General features: G+C 45.7%; 1 protein-coding gene across 4 annotated transcripts in view; it reads right to left on the bottom strand.

The window, feature by feature from the left end:
• Nucleotides 1-14,322, bottom strand: part of LOC140480834 (uncharacterized) — an 88,979-nt gene that overhangs the window by 14,943 nt on the left and 59,714 nt on the right. For all 4 annotated transcript variants that reach the window (XM_072576298.1, XM_072576297.1, XM_072576296.1 and 1 more), the window contains 2 exons: nt 8,757-8,921; nt 536-672 (listed from right to left, as the gene is read on the bottom strand). In XM_072576298.1, the coding sequence (XP_072432399.1) occupies nt 536-672; nt 8,757-8,921 (302 nt within the window). The remainder of the gene's footprint in view (nt 1-535; nt 673-8,756; nt 8,922-14,322) is intronic.

Here is a 14,322-nt window from a genome sequence, read left to right as displayed (position 1 = left end):
AGTCAGTTCACATGGTGCTCACAGTCACCTGAGTGTATTGTTCTCGAAAGTCTTATGTGCTCTGGTTTCAAGAAGCCCAAATGCAGGAATAAGGGAAAGATCTTTGAATCTCAACAAAACAGAAACAGAATAGAAGTGAATTGAATTTATTGTCACATGTACTGAGGCAGGATGAAAAACTTTGTCTTGCGAGAAATACAGGCAGAAGAAAGATCACGAGAAGACCAATCACAAGAAATAATCATGTGAATCAGGATAGAGGGTCATTTAAAGAACAGATTGAAGATTACATTGCAAACACAGAAACCCAGCAGGTCTGCAGCATCTGCGAAGATACAGAGCTAACGTTTCGAGTCCCCCATTCCAATACTGAAGAAGTTATACCAGGCTCAACTCTGTTTCTCTATCCACAGATTACTGCCAGACCTGCTGATTTTCTCCAGTATTCTGTGTTTGTTTCAGATTTCCAGTATCCGCAGGATTTTGCTTTTAATGAAGATTAAATTGGCACATTTAGTGAAGGAGGTATACATACTTGGTTCGTCGAGCTCTACTCCTACAAACACGGCATTGGCCATTCCAGAACCGTCCAAATGGCCAACATAACGAGCAGTGCCTGACTTGTTGCCATTTACAATCACGTAATCATTTATGTCAATGGGAAGTTTCTGCCTGTCGAAAGATCAAAAGGAAAGGTTATCACACTGACCGTTCCACTTAGCTGTCTATACCAACCAAGAAGCAGGAGTCACTCAGATCCTTTTTCTACTGTGCATGGAATGAGCTGCCAGAGGAAGCGGTGGAGGCTGGTACGATTGCAACATTTAAAAGGCATCTGGATGGGTATTTGAGTAGGAAGGGCTTAGAGGGATATGGGCTGGGTGCTAGCAGGTGGGACAAGATTGGTTTGGGATATCTGGTCAGCATAGACGAGTTGGACCGAAGGGTCTGTTTCTGTGCTGTACATCTCTATAACTCTACTCCATAGTTCGTTCTTGAATTTAGGAACTGATTGACCTTGGCTCTCGAGGGCTCTGGGACGGATGCATTAGGCTGATTGAGCCAGTAGTCTCTGCGATGAGCCTAATACACCAGTATCCCAGCACGTTCTCAATTATTGTGTTCTCAATTATTGTGTTCTCCGGTCTAACCATCTGAGTTTCAAACCACTTCAATAAAACACTTTATGTTTGATGTTTTAACTCCACAGCTCTATCGATACTTTGCCTTCGAGTAGAAAACTGAGTGTATCCCAGAGCCTGGGGCCTAGGCAGCTGCTGCCATTATTGAGAAATACATTGGAGGAAACCCCAGCACGCTTGGGGAGAATGTGCAACCTCCACAGTCGCCCGAGGCTGGAATCAAACCCAAGGCCCTGGTTCTGTGAGGCAGCACTGCTAACCACTGAGCCTTTTGTTAGTCCCCGGTAAATGGTCTCATTCAGTCATAAATGTTCTCAAGACATAGGAGCAGAAATTAGGCCATTCAGCCCATCGAGTCTGCTCTGCCATTCTATCATGACTGATAAGTTTTGCAACCCAATTCTCTCACTTTCTCCCTATAACCCTTGATACTCAAGAACATATCTATCTCTGTCTTAAATACACTCAATGACCTGGCCTCCACAGCCTTCTGTGGCAATGAATTCCATAGATTCACCACTCTCTGACTAAAGAGGTTTCTCCTTATCTCCATTCTAAAAGGTCTACCTCTAAGGTTATACCCTTGAGTCCTAGTCTCTCCTACCAACGGAAACATCTTCCCAACACCTACTCTGTCCAGGCCATTCAGTATTCTGCAAGTTTCAATTAGATTCCCCTACATCCTTCTAAAATCCATTGAGTATAGATCCAGAGTCCTCAAATGTTCCTCATATATATTAAGCTTTTCATTCCTGGAACCATTCTTGTGAGCCTCCTCTGAACATGCTCCAGGGCCAGTACATCCTTCCTGAGATATGGGGCCCAAAACTGCAAACAATATTCCAAATGTGGTGTGACCAGAGCCTTATAAAGCCTCAGATGTACATCCCTGCTTTTATATTCAAGTCCTCTCAAAATAAATGCCATCATTGCATTTGCCTTCCTAACTACTGACTCAACCTGCAAGTTTATCTTGAGAGAATCCTGGACTAGAATTCCCAAATCTCTTTGCACTTCAGACTTCTGAATTTTCTCCTCATTTAAAAAATAGTCCATGCCTCTCTTCTTCCTACCAAAGCGCATGACCTCACACTTTCCCATGTTGTACTCCATCTGCCACTTCTTCGCCCACTCTCCTAACCTGTCCAAATCCTTTTCTAGCCTCTCAGTCTCCTCAATGCTACCTGTTCCTCTACCTATTTTTGTATCAGTTTAGCCAGAATGCCCTCAGTTCCTTCATCTAGATCACTAATGAATGAAGTGAAAAGTTGTGGTCCCAACACCGAACCTTGCGGAACACCACTTGTCACCAGCTGCCATCCTGAGAAAGACCCTTTTACCCCCACTCTCTGCTTTCAGCCAGACAGCCAAGCTTCTATCCATGCTAGCACCTTGACTCTGACTCCATGGGTCTTTAACTTACTCAGCAGTCTCCAGTGCAGCACCTTGGCAAAGGCCTTCTTGAAGTCCAGGTAAATAACATTCATTGGCTCTCCTTGATCTAACCTGATTGTTACTTCCTCGAACAATCCCAGCAGATTTGTCAGGCATGACCTTTGATGAAACCATGCTGACTTTGCCTTATTTTACCATATCCTTGCAAGTATTCAGAAATCTCGTCCTTCACAATGGATTCCAGGATCTTACCCATGATCAAGATTAGGCTAATTGGTCTGTAGTTTTCAGCCTTTTATCTTACTCCCCTTTTAAATAAGGCGTCACATTAGCAATTTAAGTCAAGTTTTAACCTACTCTGTTTCGTAATCCTTGCCAATAGTTAGAGATGTACAGCATGGAAACAGACCCTTCGGTCCAACCTGTCCATGCCGACCAGGTGGGCGGCACGGTGGCACAGTGGTTAGCACTGTTGCCTCACAGCGCCAGAGATCCGGGTTCAATTCCCGCCTCAGGTGACTAACTGTGTGGAGTTTGCACGTTCTCCCTGTGTCTGCGTGGGTTTCCTCCGGGTGCTCCGGTTTCCTCCCACAGTCCAAAGATGTGCAGGTTAGGTGAATTGGCCATGCTAAATTGCCCCTAGTGTTAGGTAAGGGGTAAATGTAGGGATATGGGTGGGTTGCGCTTCGGCGGGGCGGTGTGGACTTGTTGGGCCGAAGGGCCTGTTTCCACACTAAGTAATCTAATCTAATCTAATCTAATATCCCAACCCAATCTAGTCCCACCTGCCAGCACCCGGCCCATATCCCTCAAAACCCTTCCTATTCATATACCCATCCAAATGCCTCTTAAATGTTGCAATTGTACCAGCCTCCACCACATCCTCTGGCAGCTCATTCCATACACGTACCACCCTCTGCGTGAAAAGGTTGCCCTTTAGGTCTCTTTTATATCTTTCCCCTCTCACCTTAAACCTATGCCCTCTAGTTCTGGACTCCCCGCCCCAGGGAAAAGACTTTGTCTATTTACCCTATCCATGCCCCTCATAATTTTGTAAACCTCTATAAGGTCACCCCTCAGCCTCCGACTCTCCAGGGAAAACAGCCTGTTTAGCCTGTTCAGCTTCTCTCTGTAGCTCAAACCCTCCAACCCTGGCAACATCCTTGTAAATCTTTTCTGAACCCTTTCAAGTTTCACAACATCTTTCCGATAGGAAAGAGACCAGAATTGCGCGCAATATTCCAACAGTGGCCTAACCAATGTTCTGTACAGCCGCAATATGACTTCCCAACTCCTGTACTCAATACTCTGACCAATAAAGGAAAGCATACCAAACGCCTTCTTCACTATCCTATCTACCTGCGACTCCACTTTCAAGGAGCTATGAACCTGCACGCCAAGGTCTCTTTGTTCAGCAACACTCCCTAGGAGTGCCCAACATGTCTCCAATGAGTAAGGTTGCCGGGTTGGGGAGGGAGGTTTAACAGTAAGTCATTGGTCCCTCAGACCTGTACTTACACTTGATAAGATCCCAGCTGTTGTGACTATGTTCTCAACTCTACATTCCTATCCATCCCTTGTACTTTTCAGATTGACTCCCTTCTTGGTCAAGAATCTAATTCAGCCTTAAAAATATTCAGTGGCCCTAACTCCGCTGTTTTCTAGGGAAGAAAATTCCACACACCCTGGCCCTCAGAAAAAAATTCTCATCTGCCTTAAATGGGAGACACCCCAAATTTTAGACTGTGTCCTTTAGTCCTAAACACCCCCCACACAAGGGGAAACATTTCCTTAACATCCATCCTGTCAAACCCCTCAGTGTTTTGGCATTTCAGTGAGACACCTCTCATTCCTCTAAACTCAAACACATTCATGTCCAACCTTTCCTCACAAAATAATCCTTTCATCACCAGAGGAGAGTGGTGTGTACCTTCTCCGAAATGCTTCTCATGCTGTTATCTTTTGTCAAGTAAGGAGACAAAAATTGTACACAGTACTCCAGAATATACTGCCATTAACCTAATCCTCACCAAGACCTTGTTCACCCATGACAGCTGATCATATGCCTATTTTAGCTCCTATATACATAACACCTTAAAACATGCATCCTTGTTTTTAAATCTCTCCTTGGCCTCAGCACTCATCTCTGAAATCTCCAGCCTCCACAACCCTCTCAGACATTGTGCTCCTAGATTTTGGGCCTCATGCAATTTCCCAATGATGGCAACACCAGCAGCTGCCCAGGCCCTGAGCCCTGGAATACACTCCCTACATCTCTCTCTACCTCATTTCTTTACTCTAAGACATTTTAAAGCCTAGCTCTTTGACCATGCTTTTCCCCAAACGTGTCCTGTACAGCATGGTTTCATATCTTGTGTTACACTGGTCCTGTGAATAGCCTGGAGGATTCTATTACATTAAATATGTAACTGTATAGCAACTTGTACTTATTATTGATTCCAATGCCAGTAAGGTCTAGAATTTTAGTCATTTGGTAGTACAGAACGTGAGTATTATTGAAATGGTGTTTTGTCAAAGCTTTTCATCTTGTACTTGTCAGGACAAATTTTTTTTTATTTGTTCATTTGTGGGAAATGGGCATCACTGGCTGGGCCAGCATTTATTGCCAGCATTTGTTGCCCCTGAGAAGGTGGAGGTGAGCTGCCTTCTTGAACCACTGCAGTCCACCTGATGTGGGTTGACCCATAATGATATTACAGAGGGAATTCCAGGATTTCCAGAGACACTGAAGGAACAGCAATATATTTCCAAGTCAAAATGGTAAGTGGCTTGGAGGGGAACATGGTCCCATGTAACTACTGCCCTTGTCCTTCTAGTTGGAAGTGGCCACATTTTGGAAGGTGCTGATTGAGGATCTTTGGTGAATTTCTGCAGTGCATCTTATAGATAGTACACACTGCTGCTACTGAGTGTCGGTGGTGCAGGGATTGGATGCTTGTGGATGTAGTGCCAATGCAGCAGGCTGCTTTCTCCTGGATTGTTTCAAGCATCTTGAGTGTTGTTGGAGCTGCACCCATCCAGGCAAGTGGGGAGTATTCCATCACACGCCGGACTTGTGCCTTGTAGATGATGGGACAGGCTTTGTGGAGTCAGGAGATAAATTATTTGCTGCGGTATTCCTATCCTCTGACCTGTTCTTGTAGCCACTGCATTTATGTGGTAAATCCAGTTGAGTTTCTGATAAATGATAACTTCCAGGATGTTGATAGTGGGGAATTCAGTGATGGTAACATGTCAAGGGGCAGTAGTTAGATGGCCTCTTTCTGATGTCCTGGAGCTGAGATGACTGACCTCCACCAACCACAACCATCTTTCTGTGTGTCAGGTATGACTCTAACCAGTGGAGAGTTTGCCCCCTGATACCCATTGATTTCAATTTTGCTGGGGCTCCTTGATGCCACACTCCGTCGAATGCAGCCTTGATGTCAAGGGCTGTTACTCTCCCCTCCCCTCCCCTCTGGAATCCAGCTGCTTTGTCCATGTTTGACCCAAGGCTGTAATGGGGTGAGGAGCTGAGTGGCCCTGGCAGAACCCAAACTGGGTGTCACTGAGCAGGTGCTGCTTGATAGCACTGTTGATGATGCTACACTTTACTGATGATCGAGAGTAGACTGATGGGGTGATATTTGGTCAGGTTGGATTTGTCCTGCTTTTTATGTACAGCACACACCTGGGCAATTTTCCTCATTGTTGGCTAGTTGCCAGAGTTACAATTGTCCTGGGAGAGCTTGGCAAAGGGAGCTTCAAGTTCTGGAGCACAAGTCTTCAATACTATGGCCAGACGTTGTCAGGGCCTGTAGTCTTTGCAGTATTCAGTGTGTTCAGCTATTTCGTGATATCACACGTGGTGAATTGAATTAGCTGAAGACTGGTACCTGTAATGCTGGGAACCACTGGAGGAGGATCATCCACTCAGTAGGTCTGGCTGAAGATTGCTGGGAAAGCTTCTGTCTTATGATTTGCTCTGACATGCTGGGCTCTTCCATCGTTGAGGAAGAGTTGTTTAATCATCCACCACCATTCACGACTGGATATGGCAGCACTGCAAAGCTTAGATCTGATCCATTGGTTGTGAAATAGCTTAGCTCTATTGCTTGCTGCATGGACTGTTTGGTGGCTTCACCAGGTTAACACCTGGTATTGCTCCTGGCGTGCCCTCCTGTAGTCTCCATCGAATCAGGTTGTTCCCCTTTCTTGATGGCAATAATTGAGTGGGGGATCTGCCAGGCCATGAGGTTACAAATTGCACTGGAGTATAATTCTGCTGCTGTTAATGGCCAGCACCTCATGGCTGCCCAGGCTTGAGTTGCTAGATCTGTTTGAAGTCTGTCCCATTTAACACACAACACCTGGTTTCGGTCCAACAGTTTATTTGGAAGTACAAGCTTTCAGAGCACTGCTCCTTGGTCAGGCAGCTAGTGGGGCAGCAATTTACCAAAGGATTCTCAGACCACTTCCATTGAGAAGGACAAGGGGCAGCAGATCCATGGGTACACCATCGCTGGCAAGTTCCCCTCCAAAACCCTCTCCAACCTGACTTGGACATATATCGCCGCTCCTTCACTGTTCCTTGGTCAAACCCCTGAAACTCCCTGCATATGGCTATTGTGGGTCTACCTACACCAAGTGGTTAACAGCTGTTCAAAAGGGCAATTCACCACTGCCTTCAAGGGCAACTAGGGACAGACAATAACTGGTAGCTCAGCTAGTGACACCCTCATTTCCAGAAATAATTTTTAAATCTCAACCACTAGGTGATAGCCTGATCAATCTGCCTGGTTTAAAATGTAAACCAAGGCAATTTAACTTTCGATCATTATTAATGAATGCATTCTATTTGGTCATGTTCTGACATGTCAGAGTAATGTTAATCAATCATCTTTCCCCATGAATCATTATTCTTGCAAGTTATCCTGATGAGAACAAGACAAAGTGCTTAGGCAGAATGTATTTTCAGCAATATTCAGACTGAGAAACTCTCATTGTGGTCTCCTCTACAGTGGGGAGACGGGACGCCTACTCGCAGAGCACTTTCGGGAACATCTCGGGGACACCTGCACCGACCAACCCCACTGCCCCGTGGCCAAACACTTCAACTCCCCCTCCCACCCTGCCAAGGACACGCAGGTCCTGGGCCTCCTCCATCGCCACTCCCTTACCACCTGATGCCTGGAGGAAGAACACCTCATCTTTTTCCTCAAGACCCTCCAACCCCATGGTGTCAATGTGGATTTCACCAATTTCCTTATTTCCCCCCACCCCCCCAACCCCAGTTTCAACCTTCCAACTCAGCACCATCCTCATGACCTGTCCTACCTGTCCATCTTCCTTCCCATCTATCTACTCCACCCTCCCATCTGACCTATCACCTTTTACCCCCACCTCCATCTACTATCGAACACTCAGCTACCTTCCCCCAGCCACCCCCTCCCATTTATCTCCCCACTCCCGAGGCTCCCAGCCTCATTCCTAATGAGGAGCTTTTGCCTAAAGCGTCGATTCTCCTGCTCCTTGGCTGCTGCCCGACCTGCTGTGCTTTTCTAAGACTGGTGTTTTCCTTAACTTTCAGAACAGCATTCCCCTTTGAACCAAGGGCTGCATGTGCCACTGTGGCTGTAGGCCAAAAGAACTCTATGTAAGTCATACCTTTCCCACATCTGGCCAAGATGATTACAAGTGAATTTTCGTATTTTCTCCCCTCAGTTGAGCCGATGTACTTTCATTATTGAGCAGCCACTGCCATTCCAGCCACTGGCAATTTTCTGCAGGATCAAAGATCTGCACTGACCATGACAGAATCTATTCAGTGCAAGACCCTGAACAAGGAGCTGAGAGAGGGAAGTGATGCATTGAATGGACAGCAACAGAAACAGGCACTTGGCCCAAAAGTTCTTCACCTCATCAAATCCTGGCAGTGGATGGCACTTATAGACAATGTCCTAAACTGCACCAAGCCAAGTCTTGTGTCCCTGGGGATGACTGCGTCCACCAGGATGTTATATAACTGATTGATGTGTTCCATAAGTAACTAGTCAGGAGGTGTGGTATGATCCTTGTTTCCAATGAGAGACAATGCCAACCATTTGTTCAGTACAACACAGCCATCGCAAAGGGTCATATCTATCCATGGCACAGTATATTGATTGAAACATTGTTTTTGACACAGAATTAACTTGAGGAGGGTGGACAAAGACTCACCTCTGCAGGTGCAGCAGTGTCTTGATTTTGTCTTTCTCGTGACCATTGCGGCCATTCGTCAGTTTGTAATTGCCGAAGAAGGAGATGCAGCTGGAGCACCGGCAGCCGACCAGAGGAAATGGAAAGATGGAGCAGCTTAGAGAGGCATCGACCTGAAAATCAGGGCTAAAGCGGAAGAGAAGACAACCACACTTAGCAATGATGAAGTAAAATGACACACTACCAGAAATCAGATCACAGGGCATTGCAACCCTTCTCACACTGAAACATCACGGCCAACACCACCCAAGTCTACATCTTTTCAGCCACCATTTTTCTCATTTACATCTGAACTGTCTTGCAAACCTGTGCCTCATCGTCTTCATTGGTCACTACAGATCCTTCCCTTCATTGTCCTTCATCTTTGCTCCACTGCCATCCTTCCTTCTCTTCCCTCCACATTGTCATCCATCCACCATCCATTAGGAGTCAGCGATGGCATTGTGGATAACATTGTTGCCACAGAATCAGGAAGCTGTGGGTTAGAGTCCCACTGCAGGGACCCGAGAACAGTTCTGCAAGAGCACTATGTTTGATTAGATTAGATTCCCGACAGTATGGAAACAGGCCCTTCGGCCCAACAAGTCCACACCGACCCTCCGAAGAGTAACCCACCCAGACCCATTTCCCTCTGAATGATGCACCTAACACTATGGGCAATTTAGTATGGTCAATTCACCTGCCCTGCACATCTTTGGACTGTGGGAGGAAACCAGAGCACCCAGAGGAAACCTACGCAGACACGGGGAGAATGTGCAAACTCCACACAGACAGTCACCCGAGGCTGGAATCGAACCAGGGACTCTGGTGCTGTGAGGCAGCAGTGCTAACCACTGAGCCACCATGCGGCTTGGAGGTGCAGTTTTTTGGTTGTAGACGTTGCCTGTAACTCTGGTCTCCTTCCTATTGGAAGGATATTGTGAAACATGAAAGGGTTCAGAAGGACGTTGCCAGGGTTGGAGGATTTGAGCTATAGGGAGAGGCCGAATAGGCTGGGGCTGTTATCCCTGCAGTGTTGGAGGCTGAGGGGTGACCTTATAGAGGTTTATAAAATCATGAGGGGAATGACTAGGATAAATAGATAAGGTCTTTTCCCTGGGATGGGGATGGTCCAGAACTAGAGGGCATAGGTTTAGGGTGAGAGGGGAAAGATATAAAAACAGGCAACTGTTTCATGCAGAGGGAGGTGCGTGTATGGAATGAGCTGCCAGAGGAAGTGGTGGAGGCTTGTACAGTTATAACATTTAAGAGACATGTGAGTGGATATAGGACTAGGAAGTAGGAAGGATTTAAAGGGATATGGGCCAAGTGCTGGCAAATGGGACTAGATTGGGTTGGGATATCTGATCGGCATGGACGAGTTCTCTCTCTCTCTCTCTCTCTCTCTCTCTCTCTCTCTCTCTCTCTCTCTCTCTCACACTCATGTTGATATAAATATCCCAGGTTACAAACCCATAAAGAAAAATCAGCAGGGGAGTATTCCCTGCATACTATGTGGATTAAAGAAGGTGAAATCTGTTTAGAGGTGTAGGACAAGGCGAGATGCTTAATGAATACTTTTTGTTTCCAAGAAGTGAATCAAACAGTCAGGGCAGGCAGGGACAAGGTAGGACTAATAAATTAAACTGCATTTATTTCAATGCAAGGGGCCTAACAGGGAAGGCAGATGAACTCAGGGCATGGTTAGGAACATGGGACTGGGATATCCATAGCAATTACAGAAACATGGCTCAGGGATGGGCAGGATTGGCAGCTTAATGTTCCAGGATACAAATGCTACAGAAGGATAGAAAGGCAGGCAAGAGAGGAGGGGGAGTGGCATTTTTGATAAAGGATAGCATTACAGCTGTGCTGAGGGAGGATATTCCCAGAACTACAGCCAGGGAAGTTATTTGGGTGGAACTGAGAAATAAGAAAGGGATGATCACCTTATTGGGATTGTATTCTTGACCCCCCAATCGTCAGGGGGAAATTGAAAAACAAATTTGTAAGGAGATCTCGGCTATCTGTAAGAGTGGTTATGGTAGGGGATTTTAATTTTCCAAACCTCAACTGGGACTGCCATAGTGTTAAAGGTTTAGATGGAGAGGAATTTCTTAAGTGCGTACAAGACAATTTTCTGATTCAGTATGTGGATGTACCTACAAACTTGACCTATTCTTGGAAAATAAGGCAGGGCAGGTGACTGAGGTGTCAGTGGGGGAGCACTTTGGGGCCAGCGACCATAATTCTATTTGTTTTAAGATCGTGATGGAAAAGGATAGATCAGATCTAAAAGTTGAAGTTCTAAATTGGAGAAAGGCCAATTTTGACGGTATTAGGCAAGAACTTTCGAAAGCTGATTGGAGGCAGATGTTTGCAGGTAAAGGGATGGCTGGAAAATGGGAAGCCTTCAGAAATAAGATAACAAGAATCCAAAGTATATTCCTGTCAGGGTGAAAAGGAAGGCTGGTAGGTATAGGGAATGCTGGATGACTAAAGAAATTGCGGGTTTGGTTAAGAAAAAGAAGGAAGCATATGTCAGGTATAGACAGGATAGATCGAGTGAATCCTTAGAACAGTATAAAGAAAGTAGGAGTATACCTAAGAGGGAAATCAGGAGGGCAAAAAGGGGACGTGAGATAGCGTTCGCAAATAGAATTCAGGAGAATCCAAAGGGTTTTTACAAATACATTAAGGACAAAAGGGTAACTAGGGAGAGAATAGGACTCTTCAAAGATCAGCAAGGCGGCCTTTGTGTGGAGCCACAGAAAATGGGAGAGATACTAAATGAATATTTTGCATCAGTATTTACTGTGGAAAACGATATGGAAGATATAGACTGTAGGGAAATAGATGGTGACATCTTGCAAAATGTCCAGATTACAGGGGAGTAAGTGCTGGATGTCTTGAAATGGTTAAAGGTGGATAAATCCCCAGGACTTGATCAGGTGTACCTGAGAACTCTGTGGGAAGCTAGAGAAGTGATTGCTGGGCCTCTTGCTGAGATATTTGTATTATCGATACTCACAGGTGAGGTGCTGGAAGACTGGAGGTTGGCAAACGTGGTGCCACTGTTTAAGAAGGGCGGTAAAGACAAACCAGGGAACTATAGACCAGTGAGCCTGACCTCGGTGGCGGGCAAGTTGTTGGAGGGAATCCTGAGGGACAGGATGTACATGTATTTGGAAAGGCAAGGACTGATTCGGGATAGTTAATATGGCTTTGAGTGTGGGAAATCATGTCTCACAAACTTGATTGAGTTTTTTGAAGAAGTAACAAAGAGGATTGATGAGGGCAGAGAAGTAGATGTGATCTATATGAACTTCAATAAGGCGTTTGACAAGGTTCCCCATGGGAGACTGATTAGCAAGGTTAGATCTCATGGAATAAAGGGAGAACTAGCCATTTGGATACAGAACTGGCTCAAAGGTAGAAGGTGGTGGAGGGTTGTTTTTCAGACTGGAGGCCTGTGATCAGTGGAGGGCCACAAGGATCGGTGCTGGGTCCTCTACTTTTTGTCATTTACATAAATGATTTGGATACGAACAAAAGAGGGACAGTTAGTAAGAGGGTTAGCTCAGATTACAACAGGATCTGGACCAGATGGGCCAATGGGCTGAGAAGTGGCAGATGGAGTTTAATTCAGATAAATGTAAGATCCTAGGTAATGTTGCTGAATAAAGAGACCTTGGAGTGCAGGTTCATAGCTCCTTGAAAGTGGAGTCGCAGGTAGATAGGATAGTGAAGAAGGCGTTTGGTATGCTTTCCTTTATTGGTCAGAGTGTTGAATACAGGAGTTGGGAGGTCATGTTGCAGCTGTACAGGACATTGGTTAGGCCACTGTTGGAATATTGCGTGCAATTCTGGTCTCCTTTCTATCGGAAAGATGTTGTGAAACTTGAAAGGGTTCAGAAAAGATTTACAAGGATGTTGCTGGGGTTGGAAGATTTGAGCTATAGAGAGAGGCTGAACAGGCTGGGGTTGTTTTCCCTGGAGCGTCGGAGACTGAGGGCTGACCTTATAAAGGTTTACAAAATTATGAGCGGCATGGATAGGATAAATAGACAAAGTGTTTTCCCTGGGGTGGGGGAGTCCAGAACTAGAGGGTATAGGTTGAGGGTGAGAAGGGTAAGATATAAAAGAGACCTAAGGGGCAACCTTTTCACGCAGAGGGTGGTACGTGTATGGAATGAGCTGCCAGAGGAAGTGGTGGAGGCTGGTACAATTGCAACATTTAAGATGCTTTTGGATGAGTATATGAACAGGAAGGGTTTGGAGGGATATGGGGAGGGTACTAGCAGGTGGGACTAGATTGGGTTGGCGTGGACAGGTTGGACCAAAGGGTCTGTTTCCATGCTGTACATCTCTGTGACTCTATGTTTAGTATAGAGGAGGATTCTGACAAGATAGCTTTAGAAGGGGAGACGTTGGGTCCAGTGGATCGGGTGTAATTTATGAGGAGGAGGAGGAACTGGAAAAGCTGACCACAGGTAGTGTGACTTGAATTTCAGGTTGTTGGAGAATGAGTATACCTGGAATATACTCATTGCAAACAGTTTTCCATCTCCTTATCTGAGGAAGGATATTTTTGCTCTAGAGAGTGCAGCAAATTTTACCAGACTGATTCCTGGGCTGGTGGGACAGGTGTACAATGAGAGATTAGGATAGTGTTCGTAGAGTATGGAAACAAACCCTTTGGCACGGTGGCTCAGTGGTTAGCAGTGCTACCTCACAGCACCAGGGTCCTGGGTTCGATTCCCGCCTGTCTGTGTGGAGTTTGCACATTCTCCCTGTGTCTGTGTGGGTTTCCTTTGGATGCTCTGGTTTCCTCCCACAGTCCAAAGATGTGTAGGTCAGGTGGATTGGCCATGATAAATTGCCCACAGTGTTAGTCAGGGGGAAATATAGGGTAGGGGAATGGGTTGGGTGGGTTTCTCTTCGGAGGGGCGGTGTAGACTTTTTGGGCCGTACAGAATCTAATGCACACTGACTATGTTCCCAAACTAAACTTGTCCCATTTGGTCCATTTCCCTCCAGACCTTTCCTATTTATGTACTTACCCAAATGTCTTCTAAACGTTACAACTGTACCTGGCAGTTCATTCCACACACTAACCACTCTGTGTAAAAACATTGCCCCCAGTGTCCTTTTTAAGTAGTTCTCCTCTCACCTTCAAAATATGCTCCCTAGTTTTAAAAGCCCCTACCTTAGGGGGGAAAAAATACTTTCGCTGTTCACCTTATCTATGCCCTTTATAAGGTCACCCCTCAACCACCAGTGAAACCTCCAGTGAAAAATTCCCAGCCTACCCAACCTATTTTTATAACTCACCTTCTATATTCAGCAAAATCCTGGTAAATGTTTTTTGAACCCTCTCCAGCTTAATAACATCCTTCCTATAACAGGGAGACCGGAATTGCACACAGTTCTCCAGAAGAGGCCTTACCAAAGTCCTGTACAACCTCAACAAGACGTCCCAACTCCTTTCCTCAAAGGTCTGAGCAATGAGGCAACTGTGCTAAATGCCTTCTTTTCCACCCTTTAT

This window comes from Chiloscyllium punctatum, chromosome 8 (assembly GCF_047496795.1).
Source record: "Chiloscyllium punctatum isolate Juve2018m chromosome 8, sChiPun1.3, whole genome shotgun sequence".
NCBI classification, from domain to species: domain Eukaryota; kingdom Metazoa; phylum Chordata; class Chondrichthyes; order Orectolobiformes; family Hemiscylliidae; genus Chiloscyllium; species Chiloscyllium punctatum.
This window is presented reverse-complemented; position numbering and strand designations above follow the sequence as displayed.